This window comes from Silurus meridionalis, chromosome 1 (assembly GCF_014805685.1).
Source record: "Silurus meridionalis isolate SWU-2019-XX chromosome 1, ASM1480568v1, whole genome shotgun sequence".
Taxonomy (NCBI): domain Eukaryota; kingdom Metazoa; phylum Chordata; class Actinopteri; order Siluriformes; family Siluridae; genus Silurus; species Silurus meridionalis.
In genome coordinates, this window is record NC_060884.1 from 31,190,537 (window position 1) to 31,212,979 (window position 22,443).

The window sequence follows — 22,443 nt, forward strand, 5'->3', positions numbered from 1 at the left end:
ACTTTTTTATATACTTCAATATTTACATTTATGGCATCTGGCAGATGCCCTTTTCCACAGCGACTTACATTTGTGTCATTCATACAACTGAGCAACAAAGTGGTTATGAGGCTGGGATTTGAACTCATGACCTTCTGCTACAAAGAGCAATGCCTTAATCTCTAAACTACCACATATAATATATAGAAATAAAACTTTCTTTCGGCTTCTCCCATTAGGGGTCGCCACAGAGGATCATCCAATATTCATGATCCGCATGTTTGATTTGGCATATGTTTTTACGCTGAATGCCCTTCCTAATGCAACCCTCCCTATTTATCCGGGCTTGGGACCGGCACTGAGAGTGCACTGGCTTGTGCAACCCTAAAGGCTGGGGTTGGTTCCCTGACTGGATCGAACCCGGGCCACAGCGGTGAGAGTGCCGCATCCTAACCACTAGACCACCAGGGAACCCCTATATAATATATATAGAGGTAACTAACAAAATCTTAGTGGAAAAATTTTTAAGAAAAGTCACACATCAACCTTGTTGAATAATTGTGTATGTCAGGGGTTCCCAAACTACGGCCTGTGGGCTGAATACGGCCTGGCCCCACATTTGGAACGGCCCTCTGAACAATGCCAGAGAAATATATAAAAAAATAGGGAATTTTAAATATATGTTTTTCTCATATCATATCTGTATTTGATAATAAAGTTTCTCATTCCAACTAAAATTTTTCAAAGTTATTAGGTCAAGGCACAGATGATTGCTGGAATTATCGTCTATCGGCAAAATCCGATGTTTTTTACGAGAGCTTTGTCTACAGATAAATCACTGCTGTTTGTTTGTTTTTTGAGATCACATGATGCATGGAGAGCCATATTATAATTATTATTAATAATTGATTCATTATATAATCATAATTATAATTAATATTTTTTTCTTTAGCACAATTTCATGATTGAGTAGGGTTTTTTTGTAATAAAGTTCAGTACTATTTTACATGAACTGTTAGTTTTTTTATCCAGTAATCATTTTAAAAAACGATCTGTTAATTCATTGGTTATCGGCAAATGCAATCCAACTAAGGTATCAGTATCGGTAAAATCCACTATTGGTCGACCTCTTATTATTGTAGCCTAATTATTTGTTATATTCACATACCAACATTATGCATATGCATAAGTAAGTAAATGTTTTGATTTCAATAGCAATGAATATGAAATAAATAGCCTTTTATTAGGCTATATAATTATCTCTTGAAAAGTAATGCTCATTTGTCTGTACGCTACAGAACATAATAATAAAGTCATCTAGCTTTAGGAGGCATAATAAAAACATTCAAAATCGTAATAAAATCTTAACAATAATACTGGTTTTCACTCCTGCCCATGTCATTTTGTTACAGATGGTGTATGTAATTACCTGCAACAAAAACACATTTTGTTTGTGAGACAACATTTTAATCGATGCCAACTCCCACACATCTTGATTTTGCAATTTTATCTGACTCTTCTTTGAAAAACACTCTAGATCTTTCATACTGTGCAGGGATCAATGTGCACAGCCCTCTTCAAACCATTCCACAGGTTTTTGATGGGATTTATATCTGGGCTCTGACCGCGCCATTCTGAAACGTTTATCTTCATCTTCTGAAGCCGTTCCTTTGTTGACTTGGATTGTGCTTTGGATCTTAATTGTGTTGGAGGGTAAAATTTTTTCATCTCTTCATCAGATGTGTAACAGACGCCTGCAGGTTTTCAGATGGATTGGAATTTGTTGTGATCTATGTTTCCATCAATATTAATTAAAGCCCCAGTCCATGAAGAGAAGCTGATTCATAGCATGATGCTCCCACCACCATGCTTCACCATGGGTATGGTGAACACATCACAGTTCTACCATGGGCTTATCAGAGCAAAACACATTTTGCTACCTGGGTGAATTAAACATGTAAAGTTTGTTTTTTTCCCTTGCCTGGAGATGTGACCTGCACTTGCCAGATATTGCAAATTCTCCTTCAACATTGCCATGGGTCTCTTTGCAGACTCTTGGGTCAATTTCGTCCAGTTGTTTGAACAATTTCTCCAAGGACCTCCTTGGTAATATCACTGTGGTACATGGCCTTGTTCCATGGTACATTAAATGTTTTTATCTTTTTTTTCCTGATCACTATCTTTCAACAATGAATACATCTTTGTACATGCTTTGTAAGACGTGGCTTCGGCAGTCAGGGTTCTTTTGGAGGTTAATCAGATTTAACTGATAACAGTTTTTTTCTATAATTGCATTTAAACATGAGTTTGAATATGACCATGTATTTTTGAACGTATCTGATACACCCATTATAAAAGGTCTGGAACACTTTACACATCTGCAACCAGATTATTACAAGCGGTAACTTTTCAAATGAACTTGTTGCTAAATAACACTACAGGCTGGGGATGTAAACTTTATATCCGCCATAGCAAGGAATATTCTTACTAGCTAAAACACAGGCCTTGATTTTTTTTAAAACGTACACAAAATACTGATCCATGAACACAAAACAAATCAAAACAGCCCTTTAACAATTTGTCCAGAATACGGTATCTGGAAGAGAGTGAGTGATAAAGTATAAATCCTTCATTCCAGCCAATCAAACCACTAGGAAAGAACTGAATTGGTTTTTAATGGGTTTTAATAGAATGGCTTTGAATCCGGTGAATTTTTTTTCTGTCTTTTTCAACAATTAACAATGCAGTCAAGTTTTGAAATGAGGATAAATTTGGATTGTAATGAATATCAACAGTCTACTACAATGGCTCAGGACTACAGGTTGCATTAACAGTTTTGCATTTAAGCACCCACCACTGCACACCTTAACAATGATGGACCTGTAATGAATGGACAATCGGTGTCACCCAGATGAAGATTGGGTTCAGAGTCTGGTTTTTCATTGCCAAAAATACAAAAACTGATGTCCAGTTATGAGGTTATTGCTGCAGAAAAAGTTGTGTAGTTTACTCAGAGGTGCTAAAACACAGATTTGTGACCCAGGACCATACTAGGGAGGGAGGGGGAGAGAGAGAGAGAGAGAGAGAGAAAGAAAGAAAGAAAGTGAGGGAGGGGGGAGCGAGGGAGGGTACTTTTAACTTGTCACATTGTCAGGCTGGAAGAACAAGCAGATGCCGAAGTTCAACAGAACAAAGATGTGTTTAATAACAAAGGGAATGAAGAGAAACCAAACCAGCAGTAAGCATGGGATGACAGAATGCACAAGCAAAGAGCAGTTCACATAACATATATCCACAATTAAATAGTCCAATGAAAAGAGCAGTCAGAAGGTCCAGTGAAGTTCTCCAGACTAATCGGTAGAACAGGGTGTGTGCCTTTATAGTGTGAGCTGATGAGAGTCAGGTGTGCATGATTAGTAGGACGGGGAGCTGCTAGGAGGAATGTGTGGCTCAAGTGAGGGCGTGGCTGGTGGATCCCTGACACACATGTACTTTTTACAAGTCAGTGAAATCTTTCTTCATATATACCAGCAATATTAGGAAGCTGGAGACAGAGCGCAGAATCAGCAATGATAACCCAGGAGCACAGAGGGTTAAGGGCCTTGTTTAAGAACACCCCACTGTGGAAAATGTCTATAGATATGATACTGTAATGTTCATTGTATAATAATTACTTGGAATAATTACTTGTCTCATGCCTGATACATAGATGCTATGTGCCCACTTCCTTTCCTCTGGTGTTATATTACAAACCTGAAATCATTCTTTTGTAGGAAATATGTAATGATAGCATAAATCAGGAAGTGTTCATAACACTGCATGATAAAACCCTTTTTATTCATTTGTCCGTGTGGCGAAAATGGCAAACCAATATAAATCTATTATTTTATTGTCTTCGCTTCTATTTCCCAGTGGACACTATGGGACACTGAGAATAAACAGTCTGGGATGCCAGTTATGTGTCATCTCTTTAAACACACACATATGCTCGATCGACAGGGGTGCTCTTCACACACCACTGAGTATGAGCATCCTGTTAACAATCCGACAGCATTAGACAGCGGTAAACCAGGCGTGTGTGTGTTTTGGGGATTGTGGATGCACACACTTCTCTGCTAAAACCAAATCTACAGAGCACTTGACATTAATGGTTAATGAAACAAAAGCTCTTGTGGATTACAGCAGATCTGTGTGGGGTATGTGGTAGAACAGTTTCTAAAGTGTATAGCAGGTTGTTAGTAACAGTGAAGATCAAACAGGTGACCATGTTTAGTCTACACATGTCGATTCATAGGTTGCATCTGACTATCTATAGTCTACATGTGACCATTCATAGCATCAGTGTGAACATCTTTAGCCTGTATATATATATATATATATATATATATATATATATATATATATATATATATATATATATATATATATATATATACGTGACCATCTAACATCTATAGACTGCATATCAATTTACCACAGTCTTTCTCTTCTTTTTTCGGCTGCTCCCTTTAGGGGTTGCCACAGCAGTATATCTGTCTAATCAGTCTCTTATACTCCTTCCTGGTGGCTTCATCCTCAGCATTCTTATACCAACATACCTCATGTCCCTCCTCTGCACATGTTCAAAAGTGTTCCTCACCTTGTCTCCAAAACATCCTACATCCGCTGTTCGTCTAATAAACTTATTTCTAATCCTGTCTATCGTCGTCACTCCCAACGAAAACCTCAACATCTTCAGCTCTGCTACCTCCAGCTCCACCTCCTGTCTTTTACTCAATGCCACTGTCTCTAAACCATACAACATCTCAGGTCTCACCACAGTCCTATAAACTTTCCCTTTCACTCTTGCAGATACCCTTCTATCTAAATCTAGGAACTCCTTTCTTCACTTCTCTAAGCCCAATTTCCACCTGTACCCTGTTGGCTAACCTGTGTATACCTGTGGTGGTCGCTGGTAACCTGGGCCTCGACCAATCCGGTATGAAATTCTGGTTTGTGATCCACATATTTGATTTGGCAGATGTTTTATGCTGGATGCCCTTCCTAATGCAACCCTCCCCATTTATCCAGGCTTGGGACCCGCAGTAAGAGTGATTGGCCTCTCATGGCTGGGTTGCATATGACCACAGTCTACAAGTAACAGTTGTTAGCCAGTGTGCAGCCGACATATATCAAGTAGGTTATACATGGCCTTCATGTAACCATCTATAGCCTATAAGTGGTCATCTGCAGCCTTCATGTAACCATCTATATCTTGCATCTAACTATCTATTGCCTACATGTGGCCATCTATAGCCTAGATGTGAACAGTTCAAATGTAACTTCAATGTAACTTCAAATGTGACATCTTTAACATGCATGTAACCATCTATAGCCTAGATGTGACTGTCTATAGCCTACATGTGACTGACTACAACCTACATGTGACCATCTATAACCTACATGTGACTGACTACAACCTACATGTGACCATCTATAGCCTACATGTGGCCGCTTATAGCCTACATGTAGCTGCCTACAGCCTAGATGTGACCATTATTTGCCTACATGTGGCTGTCTATAACCCATATGTGACCAATTTATTTTAACCTAAAATGTGACCATCTATAGCCTACATGTAACCGTCAATTGACTACATGTGACCATTGATAGTCTACATGCTACTGTCTGTTGAATCTTATCTAATCTAATTTAATCTAATCTAATTTATAGGCTAGATGTAATTATTTATAGTCTAAATCGAACCATCTATAGCCTACATATAACCATCTATAGCCTATATGTAACCATCTATAGCCTACACATAGCCATCTATAGATTAGAAGTGACCATTTATAGCCTACGTGTCTATAACTTACATGTAGACATCTGTAGCCCTGATGTGACCAAATATAACCTAAAAAGTGACCATCTATTGCCTAAATGTAACCGTCTATAGCCTTTATGTGGCCATCGGTAGCCTACATATAACCCACTTAATCCTACTTGATCCTGTGGCAGTTTGCAGTCTAAATGTAACCATTTATAGCCTACATGTGGCTGTCTATAACTTACATGTAGCCATCTATAGACTAGATGTGACCAATTATAACCTACAATGTGACCATCTATAGCCTACATATACCCATATATAGACTTTATGTGGCAATCAGCAACAGTTTGCAGTCTAAATGTAACCAATTATAGCCTACATGTGGCCTTCTATAACCTAAACGTGACCAATTATAACCTCAAATGTGACCAACCATAGGCTATATGTGACCATCCAAGACCTATATGTGAGCATGACCATTTATAGTGTGCATGTGTCCATCTATAGCCTACATGTACACGTACATCTACATGTAACCACTGATATCCAACATGTAATTGTAACCTATATGACAATCTATAGCCTACATTTGTTAATCTCTAGACTACACGTGAAAATGTATAACCTACATAAAATAGGTAACACAAAAACATGCCCAGGATGCCACATACAGGTTAAACATCATATCCTACAACACATACATTTTGACATAAACAGTGTGTGTTTGTGTCTATGTCAAAACATAAAAGCGTGTGTGTTTCAGTGTGTGTCTGTGCAGCTAGGTCAACATTCAAGGCATCACTAGGGCAACAGGACATGATCCTAAGCCTTGCAAGTCATACAAAAGAACCTTTAGACATTTCCTCAAAAACAGCACGCACACACATACACATGCGTACACACACACACACACACACACACACACACACACGCACACACAACACCCTCCTGTCACGAGCTGATGGATCTCCTAGGAAAGCCATGGTGACACATGACACGCTGAATGCAGGAAAATAAATAAATAAATGGAAACAAGAAAATAAATGACTTTTTTTTTCTACTTTCCTGGCAAGAGCAGTGGTATTTAGGTTTTTCCTCTAAATCTGTCACAAACACCTGATGCTTCTAATGAGCTTCTAGTTAAGCTCTGTTACATAAATCTTTTTAGTCGAGCTCACTGAGCACCGGAGGCTTATGAAAAACAAAGTAACACACAGATATTTAACACGATCATTCTCAGCTAGGAATGTGGCAAAAAAAATTGGATATGTTTTATTTTGTATAAATGCTGGTTGGTTTTTGCAGGTTCTTCATTAGCGGATGATGAAATGAGTGGCAACATTTGTTTGGTACCAAACTAAGGTAAAGCAAATGAGGCAACTAAAGGAAAAGTGACAAGAAAACTAGAAAATAAACTGGAACCAGAGGTGGTAGCTCAGTGTTAAGGCACAGGTTTAGTGATATTAATAGATTTTCTGTACCACCCTGATGAGGATGGTTCCCTTTTGGGGCTGGTTCCTCTCAAGGTTTCTTCCTTATGCCATCTCAGGGATTTTTTTTACTTGCCACTGTCACCACTGGCTCACTCATCATGAAAAAACTATAATAATGAACAAACTAATAAACTTGCAATTTTTTTTATACAACCGTATAACCGCTTTGTCTGTATGTTTAAGACAATGTCCATTGCACAAATGGCTGTACAAATAAAAATTATCTTGATCAGAAGGGTGTGGGTTCAAGCCCCAGTATCAAACAAGCTACCACAGTTGGGCCTTCGAGCAAGGTCCTTAATCATCTGTGTTCCAGGGTTGCTGTATTATGGCTGACCCCAGCTTCCCATTGCTGGGATATGCTTCTATCACAAATCACTCCTGCTATCACTCTTCTCTATCCACTCCACCCTGCCTGCACTCTTTTCTTCACTTCTCTAAAACACTCTCCATTACTTTGCACTGTTCATCCCAGGTACCTGAACTCCTCCACCTTCTCCAACTCTTCTCCCTGAAACTGCACCACTCCACTTCCATCCCTCTCATTCACACACATGTACTCTGTCTTACTCCTACTGACTTTCATTCCCCTTCTCTCCAGCGCATACCTCCCCCTCTCCAGGCTCTTCTCCACCTGCTCCCTACACTCACCACAAATCTCAATAGCATCCGCAAAACATCATAATCCACAGAGACTCCTGTCTGACCTCGCCCATCACCCTGTCCATCACTACTGCAAACAGGAAAGGGCTCAGAGCCGATCTTTGATGCAGTCCAACCTCCACCTTAAACCAGTCTGTCCTCATGCATGTCCTGCACCACCCTCACATACTTCTCTGACCCACCTGACTTCCTCATACTAAACCACAACTCCTCTCTCAGCACCCTGTCGTACACTTTCTCTAAATCCACAAACACACAATGCAACTTCTTCTGATTTTCTCTATACTTCTCTATTAACATTCTCAAGGCAAATAATGTGTCTGTGGTGCTCTTCCTCAGAATGAAACCATACTGTTGCTCATAGTCTTCTCTGGCTTCTACTACTCTTTCCCATAACTTCATGATGTGACTGATTAACTTTATTTTTAACCATGAAGTATTACTAGTTTGAATAAATGGAAACAGAACAACACTTTGAACCATGAGGAAAACATGGTAACTATAAACTATGAAATAGACAATGAAATTAAGAATCAGTTATAGGTTACAAGAAGTAAAATAACGTGAAACTAAGAACTGATTATTCCTAGTTATTATAACTGGGAAAAATAGAGGCTAGGAGAAATGTCTTTTAAAGCATAGCAATGCATATTCTTTTTCTTTTTATAAGTCTTTCAACATTTATCGATGTTTTTTGGAGCAGCTGGATGAAAATAAAAGAGTAGTCTTCTTAGAAATTGTAGACACTTCAGTACATACTTAGGGATATTTTGTCTGTTTGTTTCGAACCCACTTCTGACATCTTTACCGAAATCAGACACAGTGGCCGGTTCACAATATAAAATGTAGAGTAGAACCTCGTTTTGTGAGTAAAGTGGTTTACGAGTGTTTTGTAATACGAGCAAAAAACTTTGTTGTAATTTGCTTTGGATTGCGAGTGAAATCTGATGTACATGCGTCGAGCGAGGACATGTTTTGGATGGAAAGCAAGCCGAGCTGATGGTTAAAAAAACAAAATAAAAAAAGTGTGAATTACGTGAAGCCAGTCATTCGTGTGAAAATCTTCCCAACATCATAATAGAAGGAGATTCTCCTTCCAAGAAATAACCCTTCTCCTCCTCCTCCTCTCCTCTTCATCTCCCTCATACCAGCCTCGATTCTTCTCAAAGGTACAGTAAACATCATGTTTATTTGTTTTTATTGAAGATTATTATTGTTACAGTATATAGTAATGCAATAACATCACTTATAAATGTATTATAATACTGTAATACTGTATACTGTACTGTACATTTATTTTTATAGAAATAAATTGGGGAGTCTGAAACGCATTATCTGAATTTATATAATTTCTTATGGGAAAACTCGCGAGCATGTTTTCGGAACAAATTATGCTCATACTGTATTTTGAAACAACAGATTGGAAAGCAGCCGGCCTGAAAATCTCTCTGTTCACACCCGTATCTCTATAACACTTCTCGATTCCATCCTGACTGCTTTTATGTGGAAGATAAACCTGATAGCAAGTATTAAATAAAAGCTCACATAAAAACCATTACCTCATTTGAAATAAGGATAGATTTTTTAACAAAAAAAAAATGATTGGAGTGATGGTAGCATTGCAATCTGTAAGAGGTTAAGTGTGTATTATGTAAATTAGGCCACACTGAACAATATCAGTTTCCCACCTCAGGATAAATTGGCCAGATCGTTTTGCCTTCATCTACAGACAGGAAGAGAAGTTGTTTAACTCTGTCTATCACTGTGGAGGAATATTAAGTTTTAAAAGATACATTGTCCCCTCGAACAATGTTTGGCAGTGCAGAGAAATGTTGCCATTAGAGACAAATGTGGTCATTAGCTCAAACCTCATTTATTTGATACATTGGGAGAGTAAAGTGAACCAGTATGGGGGGATGTTGGACAGGCATATTGTGGTAGTCGCTGGAGTTGTTTATAGGAGATTTGTAAAATGGAAGTATATTTTAGATTGGAATATTACATTGGGTTTGAGCACTGGTAGTACTGAAATGTGATTTTCTTAGTTTGAAGAGTCACCTGGCCAAGAAGGCACCAAAAAAACACAACAATTAAAATCTTCTGAGATGATGTTCCACTAGATTTTGGAGTGTGCTTGTGGATGTTTGTATATCTCTATAGAGGGACATCTTCCTCTCCAACCCATGTAAAGAATTTTAATGCTATTAATTTAATGCTACTGCATCCAATACTATCATCCTATAAGTCCCCAAAACATTCTATACAACTGTGTGTCTCCAATTTTGTGTTAACTCTTAAAGGAAAAAACATATATGGCTGGAAACGTTTGGTGTGCCAATACTTTTGTCCATCTAGTGTATGTACATGTATGTGTATGTGTGATGGCTCACCTTTGGGTTTCATAGCTGGAGCATCTCTCCAATGGGATCTTCAAAACTCTGCTGCTCAAACCCACAAATAGAGACCTGTCACTTTGCAGGATCTGCAGGTTAAGGATTGGTTCCTGCTGATCAGCTGGAAGAAGCTTCATCTCCTCAAGATAGCATCCACGTAGATTTTGACTAGATGAGGTGAGCGCTTTGATAATGGTTCCATGTTCTGTTTGAACAAATTGAAAAAATCGATGGTTATAGTTGCAGCATAATGAGTGTCTCTTAACTACCTGAAAGACTAATGAAAGAAACACCCTTTTTCTAAGGTGTATTGGGAACACATTTTCTATGATGTATTAGGGACTTTCAGTTGTCGCTTAGTTGGAATTTCATCGATTTCTTCCAAATATGAGTAAAATTTGGTGCAAAAACAGATTGCTTAAAGAGTCACATCTTTGTCTTAAAGGTACCAGATAAACACAATTGGTGTACACTAATGCATGCAGTTTTAAAATGCACTTTGCCATGTCTGACCTGTCCCGATGTAAATGACGTGGTATAGTGTGTCACGGCCCTGCACAATGTCCACAACCAGTTTGGAAAAGCAGATATTGTCCTGGCTGATCAAGGGGTCAATGGACACAGGCTGCACAACTTCACTCATCAGAAACAGCTTCTGAGCATCCTGCAGACTCCGTTCTGTTAGATTCCCGCCTGGGCCATTGTCGCCTACCGTCCCACACTGAGAATGAATGCAAAAGAGAAACATTGCAACAATAGACCGTACTTTGGGATGGACCTAAGGGGTACATCAAGACTGCTGTAGGGGATACAAGTATCAATGTCCAGTATTGGTATACAAGTTGTACATGGCTTTTTAGAAGGTACATTGGGGAACTGATACTGGATTGATATTTGAAATAAGATATTATATATTATATATTATTTAATATCATAATAAAGCAGAACTTTGGATGCATTAATATGGCTATTGCCATGGCGGACTGTCAAGAAAAACTAGAATGGAATGTAGAATGCATGTTACAAGATACCAGGGCAGTATTATGAGGCAGTACACTAGGAAGTTGGTCAAAATAAGTATGAGACATTGGATAGGGCATTCCAATGGGCAAGGTATATTTTCAGTGGTACCCGTTGATGAATATATGAACATATGATACAGGGGGAACACACAGATACCATACACTGGCATTGAACATTGCAAAAGGCATCAATACATTACATTAGGATCAGGAAATGAGACATCAGTACAGATGATGTGTACATAAAATTAATACATTTTGTACCTGAAAGTTGGGGATGGGGTTCGGGGTGGAGAGCCAGCTCATTCTAGGGTTCTCCTGGTAGCGGAATTGACCGTTGAAGGCCTGAGTGATGGCACTGAGGTTGAAGGCACACACTGCAGAGGCAGCAATGCTGTTACTGTAAGAGGGAAACAAAGGTACCAACTTGAATTTTTGATTGAAGTCAAGATTTTTGCCTGAACCATGGAAATGAAGAGATCAGTATTTTTGTTTGTAACGTATCTGTAAGACTTGCAATGGGTGGTATGGATTCTGTGCATATTATATGTAATGCTGCCTCTCAAGTAAAAGTGTCGTATAATGATTAATATTAACCTTCACTAATAGCATGAATTTACATTTGGCCAAACCCAGTGCTTGAACTTAAAGGGTTTATGATGTATACTACTTACTGGAGTTTATTTTGAACAGCAGCTTAGCAATATATCTCAAGTAAAAATAAATATGTGTGCACTGGCTCACTTCTTCAGAAATTGTGAATATCATGTCTTACATAATACTGTATAAATTCATCTGTATAATGTATTTTGGTTATACTAATCTGTATTAAACAGGGGATATGGCTTTAAAATGTTCAAATCCTTCCTAAATCTACCCATTTGTTTAGTTTCAGACCACAACCCCAGTGCTAAGAGTTCACTCTGTTACTGTTACCTTGTCTGCTTTTCACTTGCTTTCAAATATAAACTGCACCCCAAAAGTGCGAGAGTGCACACAGTGCTGTACTAAATCTGCTAAACATCACACAAGGCTCTATTTTGACACTGTGAACACTCGTGTTAATCCATATCCAGATACGCTGGTATCGGAATAACAGGACGACCCAGTGTGCAGCATCAGCTGATTGCTTCAATGCATTTTAATCAGACAATTTCTGGAAATAAAACTGCATCGTGACCCTGTAGGTCTCCACGGATAAGGGCACGGTATACATAATTCCAGTTGCACAGCAATTCCAAATGCATGACTGAAATCTGCTTACACCTCTACAGCCCTAAGTTCAATGGACTTTTTCCTTATCTATTAAATGACCTATAGAAAAAAGGGATGTACCTAAATGCAAATACATTATTGGGAATAAACAGATGCGTTCTAAACAGATCCAAATACAGACACGAACAGAAAGTGAACTAAAAAACAGCAAGTAGGATTAAAGAAAAAAGGGTACACAAGCAGGTTTTTACATTTGTGTTGGTGTACATTTGTTACTGTACTCAAGAAATTAGTTTTTGTTACTTTTTAGTTTTACTGAATGAAGATATAAACAACTTTTACTTTTTACTCAACTAAATTTTTTGATTTTAAATATATATACTCCACTATATTTTACTTGAAATGAGCGTTACCAATTACATTTTGCACCTCTGTTAAAGATTTCATTAAGTCTCCTATTAACCCTCCTGCATCGGCTGCCTGGGAGTGACTTTTTAACACCACTGGCCTCATTTTCAGTCAAAAAAAAGAGCTAGAACAAATTCCAAAAACTTTGCAAACCAGATTTTACAGTAGTAGCTCAGTGGTTGAGGCTCTGGGTTACTGATTTAATGGTTAGGGTTCAAGCCCCAGTATTGCCAATTTGCCACTTTTGGGCCCTTGAGCAAGGCCCTTAACCCTCTTTGCTCCATGGGTCCTGTACCATGGCTGACACTGCACTCTGACCCCAGCTTCCTAACATTGCTGGTATATTCAAAGAAAAAAATGTCACTGCTCTGTAATGTGTATGTGACTAGTTTTTTTTTCTTTTTTTAAAGCCTCTTCTAAGGAAGTGGTAGTTTAGCAGATAAGATGTTGAACTTCTGATCAGAAGGTCATGGGTTCAAATCCCAGCACCTTTGAGCAAAGCCTTCAAATGCTCAACTGTATAAATGAGATAACTGTAAGTCGCTCTGGACATGTTCATCTTCCAAATGTAATACAGAATCCTCAATAAATGAAAAAGATTGGACATTTTGAGGAAGTATAATCGGAAGAAAAGCCCACATGTTGGTGGTGAAGATGCCGTAGATGAGGTCTTGCTCAGGCAGGAAGAAGGTGCTGTGGAGCTCGTGGTAGTAGAAAGGCACATCTCCTGAGCGCGAGCAGTTCAGTCTGGCCTTCATGAACGTCGTCCAGGTGTCCTCGAGCAGAAAGCGACCGCCTACGTCATTCTGACATACCCGCGCCACCCGAGAGAACATCGCCTTCCCACAATCTTCCTCCACCGCCACCTCCCGCAGGAAAAAGTACGTGAAACGGCCTACCTCGTACGCCGAGACAAACTGAGGCTCTGGGGGAGTGAGGAGGCACAGATGAAAAGAGAGTAGTTATATGTCCATTACTGTTTGGTACCATTATACACAATACGGTCAGGGCAAAAAGAAATGGTATGCAAAATTGAATAATAATGAGGAAGATGCAAAAAAAGAAAAAAGACAGAAAGATATATGGGGCATAATGGGTGAGAGAAACAAGATGCAAAATGAAGAGTGAGAGGAAAGAAAATACATTAAATACAGAAAAGAGAAAAAATGTAGAAATTTATCTCTAATAAAGTGGAAAAAACAAGAGGGAAAAAATTATAAAAAATGAAATGAATGACAGAAAAGAAAAGGAATTATAGAAATATAGTAAATGGAGATGTAGTATGTAACGTGTACCGTTCAGCCATTTGGAGTTGTACTGAGCTGTGCGGAGAGGAGGCATGTTCCCAAGGCTGCGGTAGATCACGGGGTCACGTCCCGAGAAATCAATTACTGTAGCGGCGTAGAGGTCGCCGCTTTCCGTTACCATGGCGGTGGAATTGTGTTTGGGGTCATAAGGACAGCGAGCGACCCCGTTCACCGTCTCCATCACATGGGCGAGATCGGAGGCAGAGCGGCTGGTGCAGATCGGGGAGAATGCATTGGTGCCGCAGGAGAACAGCCGAGAGCCGCTCAGGAGGAGGACACGCATGTAGTTCTGACACTCATCCTGTGAAAGAGAGAAAAAAGGGGACATCAATTCTCAATTTATCCTATTTTTTTAAAGCATTAATAATATTTTATGACTGCAGATTCAGCGTCGCTTTGTTCTTTGGAACAGTAACATACCCCTGTAACAAAAGTCTGAGCATTCCGCAACTCTTAATGGATAAAAAAAGAAAATAAAGGAATAAAACACTTAATAGAAAAGCATCCCATTACCCATATGTTGATTTCTTTTTTTATAACTGCATGCGCCAAGTGTTTTATTCAGTGCTTCAAGAAAAAAACGGTTCAGATTAAGAAAGAGACTTGTGCCTTCATCATCAAGCCTTTTACCCATCCTTCACTCATTCTTCTCTCTCACCTCTGTCTTCCCTTTGCTCCGGCAAGATCTGCGTGTGTCTTCATCCACTCCACACTCCATGCCCTGCAGCATTCACACACACACACACAGACACACACACACACACACACACACACACACACACACACACACACACACACAGATCATCAATCACGAATGTCACTCCTTCATTAACATTACAGCCATTGCTATGACTGAAAAAAAAACTATAACAGAATATAAAATGTGTTTCTTGCATTGCAGTTTGGATTGAGACGTTCCCACATCCAAATCCATAAGCAGGCCTCCATTTTTGCTTGGTGAGTGTGAATAAGTTACATTTGAGCAAACGATTGAAAACCTGACATTCCTTTCACTTCTTCAATCCAACACAATGCTTTGCAATTAGTCCAGATTTTTTTGAATGACACAGTTTAGTAACTCAGAAACATTATTCTTGACAGAAAGTGGTAGCTCGGTGGGTCGAGACCCGTTATCACCCAGCTGCCACTCTTGGGGCCTTGAGCAAGGCCCTTAACCCTCTGTGTCCAGGGGTACCATATTATGGTTGGACCTGCACTACGAAGAAAGAAGTTCACTGTGCCATAATGCATATGTGACAAATAAAGGCTATTCTACTCTAATAGCATTGCCTTGACTATACCCAGCTAGCTACTAGGTATGAAAATCATGGCCCACCGATGATTAGAACCAACAGGTACATATTGTTTGGGGTCGTGAATCAATCAGGATTGCATTTCTTCACTATTTAGCTAATGTTCTAACATGCCAGTTTATTACATTACAGGTGTGTGTTTGGATATAACAGTCTGAGTCTTACACACACAATGACTTTGTACTTTAATGCGGGCCAGATTGTAGCAGTGGCTTCTGGGTAATTTATGCTAAAGTTGACAGTGTTATCGACTCGATCCATCATCTGTGAGACTTCACCGAAGCTGTTAAACTAAACAGAATGACACTTGATACATTAACTGAGGTAAAATAGAGAGTGGGAAGCGTATTAAAAAACACAGCACTGCATTTGGGCACTTTCCCACTTTATTAACTGGAGTAAAGAGCAAGCTGCTGCGTCTGTGTTTTTTGTCAGGAGACATGGGCATGACTCAGATGCTTTAATGGAGCGACAGATGTACGTTCGGTTAGAGAGAGAGAGAGAGAGAGAGAGAGAGAGAGAGAGAGAAAGAGAGTGAGGAAGATACAGCGTTCTCTCTTAGCGCATTAGTGCTACTCCTGCTTAAAGTCGCCGAACGCAGCAAATTCATCACGTTCAATTAGCTGATGAATGTGTGTGAGGAAGAGAATCAATATTTTCCTTTTCGAAAGCACCCAAACGCTTTTAGCTTCAGCGATAATAACGAACGTTGGCGACAAGGCCAAAAACACCCCAGAGTACAACATGGCAACATAAACTGATTTAGCTCGTCCTAGAGCAAAGAAGCCTGTGGGACCAGTGTGAAGTGTTTTAAACGACCCAAACAATGCGAGAAGTGGAGAATAAAACACTTATCTTATAGGACAGGGTGGTATGGGGACATAAAGATGAAGCCGAGTTGCTGTAACCACCTCAGAATTGATTATTTTCCAGTAACACTAAACAATACTCGTATATAACAATTTCTCGTATACACTGTATAGACAAAAGTATTGGGACACCTGAATTGGGAATTTCCCAGCTATATGTGGTTCTTTCCCAAACATTTATCGCAAAGCTGAAGGTACACAACTGTACAGGATGTCTATGGATGTAGTAGCATGAAAGTTTCTCTTAACTTGAAGTAGGAGACCCAAACCTCTTCCAGCATGACAATACCCCTGTGCACAAAGCAAACTCCATAAACATATGCTTTACGTGGGTCAGAGTGGAAGATCTCCTGCTATAGAGTTCTGACCTTAACCCTATTAAACAGCTTTAGGATAAATTGGAACACTGACTGCACCCCAGGTCTCCTCACCTCACCTACATCAGTTCCTGACTTAACTAACTTTACTTTACTTCTACCCCTTGTGTCTAAATGAGCACAAATCTCCAAAACAAATGAGATATGTGGTGACTTCGGGAGATCAACAGATCATTAAGACCACCAAATTCCTTAGTGCTCTCAAATCTCCTTCCTTGGAAAGCTTCATCATCAGTTGTGCACCATCAGGGCCAGCAAACCTCTCTACTGGCCTAAACTCAGCAAATCAGGATCACTGACTAACATTTCAATAGAGTTTTTTTGTCCATTAATATGTATAAAATGATTCCCAATAGTTTATCTCTTAATTTTTTCTGAGTGTAATTTTATATTTAATTCTATCCAATCAGATTTCAGCCGTCATATTACGTATTTGAATAAAGCCAGCAGAAATAAACAGTGCAGGCTCTGGGTACGTTCAAATCCATGCTGTTCGAAGCTGTCACTTTAACCAATAAGATCATGTCTGCATTTTCATGTCCTTTGATTGGATGCCTCAGATTTAACTAAAACACTGGATTAGTATATTGGGCTGTGTTCCAAATGCCACTCTGCCTCCTTGTCTCTACACTATATCACTGTGCACTACAAAAAACAATACGTTTTACAGTCATGGCAGCAGGGTTTCTAAAAGTTTCTAATAAAAGTGCTGTAACATTTACAGTAACTAACTAATATCTTACACGGTATGAAAATTATACATGTTGGTATGACAACGACTTCACTGTCATTTCCACCAGAACTCAACAGCACATTTCTCAGCAACTAGAGGAACTGTTACATACACGTGTATGGAAAATTTTACTAATAAGATGAATGATTTTTGAATAGATTAAATATTTCAGTATATATACAGTACATATATACTTTCATTATGGACAATATTTAATGTGAAAATATATCACCCACAAAACATTTTTGTGGATGCTAATATGCAAAAAAACATCAAATTTCTGTTTGCTAGTGAAGGATTGCATAATAATTGTATTGTATCGTAGCTACATTTCTGTCCCTCTGTTTTTTCTCCATTCTGCCCCCTAGTGGTATTTTTATTTATTTGCATTTTTTAATTTTGGAATACTTTATTGATCCCACAGGGAAATTGGTATTTTGTCACATATCCCTGCAATGTAGGAAGCACAGGGTCAGCCCCGATACAGCCCTCCTGGAGCACAGAGAGTTAAGAGCCTTGTTCAAGGACTCCAAGAGTGAAAGCTTTGTGATTGTGGGGCTTCAACCCAGAACCTTAACCCCTGAGCTACCATTTCCCCAATAACAGAGCATATAATGTTTTCTAAACTTTGAAATCAATCGCAGTCTACATGAAGATTTTCATTTAAAGCAGGGGTTATTTGGGTTAAGCACAGCGTCAGTAAAATAATTGTATTTTTTTCACATTTCTTGTGATTTCTTAAAACACATCATAGCCTCTCTAAAGTGATAACAATCTATGTCAAAAATACAATTGCACCAAATCCCTCTATTATAAGTGCTTTTAGGGGAAAAACAGGTGTTTTCTTTTTCTTTGTTGGTAAAGGTATAGCTGTGTTGTAAAGCTTGTTCGTTCGTAAACGCACACACACACACACACACACACACACACACACACACACACACACACACACACACAAACACACTCACTGCAGATGTGGTAAATAGAGATTATAGCTGTGTGATTAATCTTATTTTATTGCTGTCGTTAAATGCAGAGCTGTGAAGTTGGGATAACAAAACGGCATAAAGTAGTTGAAGTTGCTTTACTCGCACACAGCTGCAAACTGTGTGTGTGTGTGTGTGTGTGTGTGTGTGTGTGTGTGTGTGTGTAAATATCTGACACTTTATGAGGGCCAAATCCCTTTACAATAATAGTATAGGTTCATATTGCTTGCTCCTTCTGAAATATACATTATGTGAACAAAAGTATTGGGACAGCTGACTTTTCCAGTCATACGTGCTTCTTCTCCAAACTGTTACCATTAAGCGCATAAAATTAAAGGCACAAAATGATATCACTTACACAATTACAAGTGTAAACACATCCTGATATTTGGATGCGGTAGCATGACATTTTTTGAACTAGGAGGCCCAAAGTTGTTCCAGCATGGCAATGGACCTGTGTACAAAACCAGCTCCATGAAGATCTGCTTTACATCAGATGGAGTGGAAGATCTTCTCCTATAAAACACTTTTGGGATTAATTGGAACAACACCTCAAGCTTCCTCACCTCACCTATATCAGTACCTGACTTTACTAACACCCTTGTGGCTGAATGAGCACAAATCTCCACAAGCACACTCCAGAATCTAGTAGAACATCTTCCCAGAAGAGTGGAGGTTATTAAAACCGTAAATAGAAACTAATTGTGGAATGGAATGCTCAAAACGCACAAACGGTACCAATCTAATGGTCAGGTGTCCACATACTGTATTTTTTGCTTTAAAATAATGATAATGGAGACCATCTCATGATTTCTTACTATTTATAGCTGCAGTTTGAACAGAGGCTTTTACAGTGCTTCAATCTGCCTATTTTGATCAGTGAGGAAAAATCCTGCAATAGGCATAAAATAAAAGTGTTCATTTAAAGAAAAAAAAATAAGTGCCTGTGTTTTGTAAATGGTGGAGCAGAAACAAGTGGATTTTCGTGAGCTGAAGGTCTTAAAGAGCCTTGAGAAATGAATCCTCATTATTCTGCCTCGGCTTGATGGGGCTCGTTCATCACAAAGACATCATGCAGAAGGGGCAAACTAAGGTTCACTAGATCATAGGTCACTGCTCTGGTAGATGTTTATGAATACTTGCACGCTGCTAGACTCCTCCTGCACTCTGATGTCAACACGAACAAGTTTTTGTTAGAAAACGCATATTTTTCTCCATTTTGGCCTTTCGCCCACTTTTTGAGAACGCTTTCCAAAGCGGAGAAATCTGAAAACGCCGTATTCGTGTCGCGCTGGGAAAACGGAGGCCTTTGAGAAAAAAAAACGAGGACGCATTTTAAGTTATGTGACACAGCCTGTGTCCATGCTAACAAGTTTTCTTTTGTTAACGCATATTTTTTTCTCCGTTTTGGCCTTCTGTTTACGCTAAGAAGGCGTTTTTTTTAGTCGACGGAAACGTCGCTTTTTGAAAACGCTCTCCAAAGTGGATACATTTCACAACGCGGTTTTCGCATCACGGCGTAAAAACGGGAGTTTAAAAAAAAAAACGCAGGTCGCTGGTCGAAGTGTCTTAAGTTGACACTAAGCATAAAAGTTTTGATGAGCAACTTTTGAGAAACAATAGAAAACGACAGTGTGAACGCGGAGGGTTTTTAGACAAAACCGCCGATTCGTAATCTATCCGGATTAGTGTAAACGTTGGCCTGAGCATTCTCCAAAAACATTTTAACTGATATCCAATACATATTTTAAAAGTTGCATTATATAACTTCAACCAAACCGGACCATCTTTTTGTTTATTTTAGCAAATACGGTTAATTTCCTTGGCGTTAGTTGGGGGTGTAGGTGGTTTATGTTTGCGCCAAAGGGAGGTCGGCCTTAAAGGAATGTCAGCGAGCACATGCAAGAGCATCTGTTTGTGTGAATGAGTTGGGGGTTAAAGGCTAAATGTCAGGCTTGTAGACACAGCTTCATGAGATCACTGAGGATTTTCACAAACTGCTCAGAAATTTTGAGATAAAAGTAAATGTGGAGAGAGAGAGAGAGAGAGAGAGAGAGAGAGAGAGAGAGAGGTATTCTTTGATATTTCTGTAGCTGTTTACAGTCATGCCCATAAATCTTATACAACAGCAGTGAACTGAAGTGAAAAGAAAGAGATGAAGACAGGCACTAGCTCTGCATTTACATTACATTAGGGTTGCAAATCGAGCATTGTTACTGTACATGTGTGTAGATCACTGAAATCAGGCCTTTTCCCCTAACATACTATATATGCACCACATTCATTTACATTACATTAAAGGCATTGAAGACGCCCTTACCCAGACCCATTACCACTGAGAAGTTGAAGGTTAGGGGCCTTGCTCAAGGGCTTTAAACTCATGACTTTCTGATCTCCTTCATTCAAATGAGGTTCTACAGCTGTGAAATGAAATATATCTGCAATGTTATATATCCACTATTAATGTGACTTGCAGCTCAGCTGTAAAAGCTCTCGCCCGTTTCTCATTTTATGCGACGACAAATTCCTCATCTGTCGCATAAACAAAACGTGTAAATCACTGAGGTCAAGCATGAGGGATTAGATATGGAATTACATTCTTGCCACAAAGTATCGAACGCAACTTTTTTGAGAAACAAACAAGTAAAAAAAAAAGTTCTGTAACTCATTATAGGCATAACATTTTGACCACCTGCCTAATATTGTGTTGGTCCTCTTTCTGCTGCCAAAACAGTTCTGACCTGTCGAGCATCAACAGCATGAACTTCTTCAGCAGTTTGAGCTACAGGAGCTTGTCTGTTGGATCAGACCACACGGACCAGCCTTCGCTCCCCATGTGCATCATTGAGCCACGGCCTCTCGTGACCCTGTCACCGGTTCACCACTGTTGCTTTATTGAAGTACTTTTGATAGACACAGACCAGGTCAGGAACATCCCAGAAGAGCTGCTGTTTTGGAGATGCTCTGACCCAGTCGTCTAGACGTCACAATTTGTCAAACCTGCTCGAATCCTTATGCTCACCCATTTTTTTCTGGTTCTAACATCAACTTTGAGGACAAAATGTTCACTTGCTGCCTAACAAATAAATTCACCACTTACAGGTGCCATGATGAAGAGATAATCAGTGTTCTTCCCTCACCATGATGTTATAATGTCAGAATGTTTTCCCTGTATATCAGGGTGATATGAGACTACATATCACCCTGTGATAAAAGGCAACAAAGGGAATGATAGAGACTACAGAATCTCTCGTTCTTTCATCATGGACATTAACTCAACATGCTGCACAGATTTGTGATTGACCACACACACACCCCCACACACACTCTTTACCCAAAAAGGTACCGAAGCATTTGGGATATCATAGCCAGACTGTGTAACAGTTTCTTCAGATCACACATACATTCATACCTACACTCAGGTGGTAGCTTAGCAGTTAAGTCATTAGATCTTGGATCCAAAGTTCACAAATTCAAGTTGCTACTCAGGGCCCCTGAGCAAGGCCCCTAACCCTATACCTGCTCAGTTGTATGAATGAGATAAATGTGTGCCTGCAAGAAGCCATAAATGTAGCACACACAAACACCTCTGGATCAATGGCTCCAGAAAGCAAAGACTTATTTTTGTAGCGTTTTTATAACTTTTAATGGGCAAGAAAAACCAGCCTGAAACCAGTTATAACTCATACTTCAGACTAAATCAAAACTAATCAGCGCCATTAATCTCATGTGTCAACAACAATACTCTCGATAAAGAATCTGAAATTCCTGTCTTACGCTGTTTTATCAGTCTACAGGAGGAAACAATTAGTGAAATAAACTCTGCAGGTCGGATAAGGAGCTTGGCTGTACAATGGACATGTGAGGACATAT

At 39.3% G+C, this 22,443-nt stretch overlaps 1 protein-coding gene across 5 annotated transcripts in view; it reads right to left on the reverse strand.

The window, feature by feature from the left end:
- sema5bb (sema domain, seven thrombospondin repeats (type 1 and type 1-like), transmembrane domain (TM) and short cytoplasmic domain, (semaphorin) 5Bb) overlaps nucleotides 1-22,443 on the reverse strand; it is a 74,456-nt gene that overhangs the window by 12,295 nt on the left and 39,718 nt on the right. For all 5 annotated transcript variants that reach the window (XM_046851930.1, XM_046851942.1, XM_046851936.1 and 2 more), the window contains 6 exons: nucleotides 14,951-15,013; nucleotides 14,281-14,593; nucleotides 13,625-13,910; nucleotides 11,627-11,762; nucleotides 10,854-11,061; nucleotides 10,338-10,545 (listed from right to left, as the gene is read on the reverse strand). In XM_046851930.1, coding sequence (XP_046707886.1) covers nucleotides 10,338-10,545; nucleotides 10,854-11,061; nucleotides 11,627-11,762; nucleotides 13,625-13,910; nucleotides 14,281-14,593; nucleotides 14,951-15,013 — 1,214 coding nt within the window. The remainder of the gene's footprint in view (nucleotides 1-10,337; nucleotides 10,546-10,853; nucleotides 11,062-11,626; nucleotides 11,763-13,624; nucleotides 13,911-14,280; nucleotides 14,594-14,950; nucleotides 15,014-22,443) is intronic.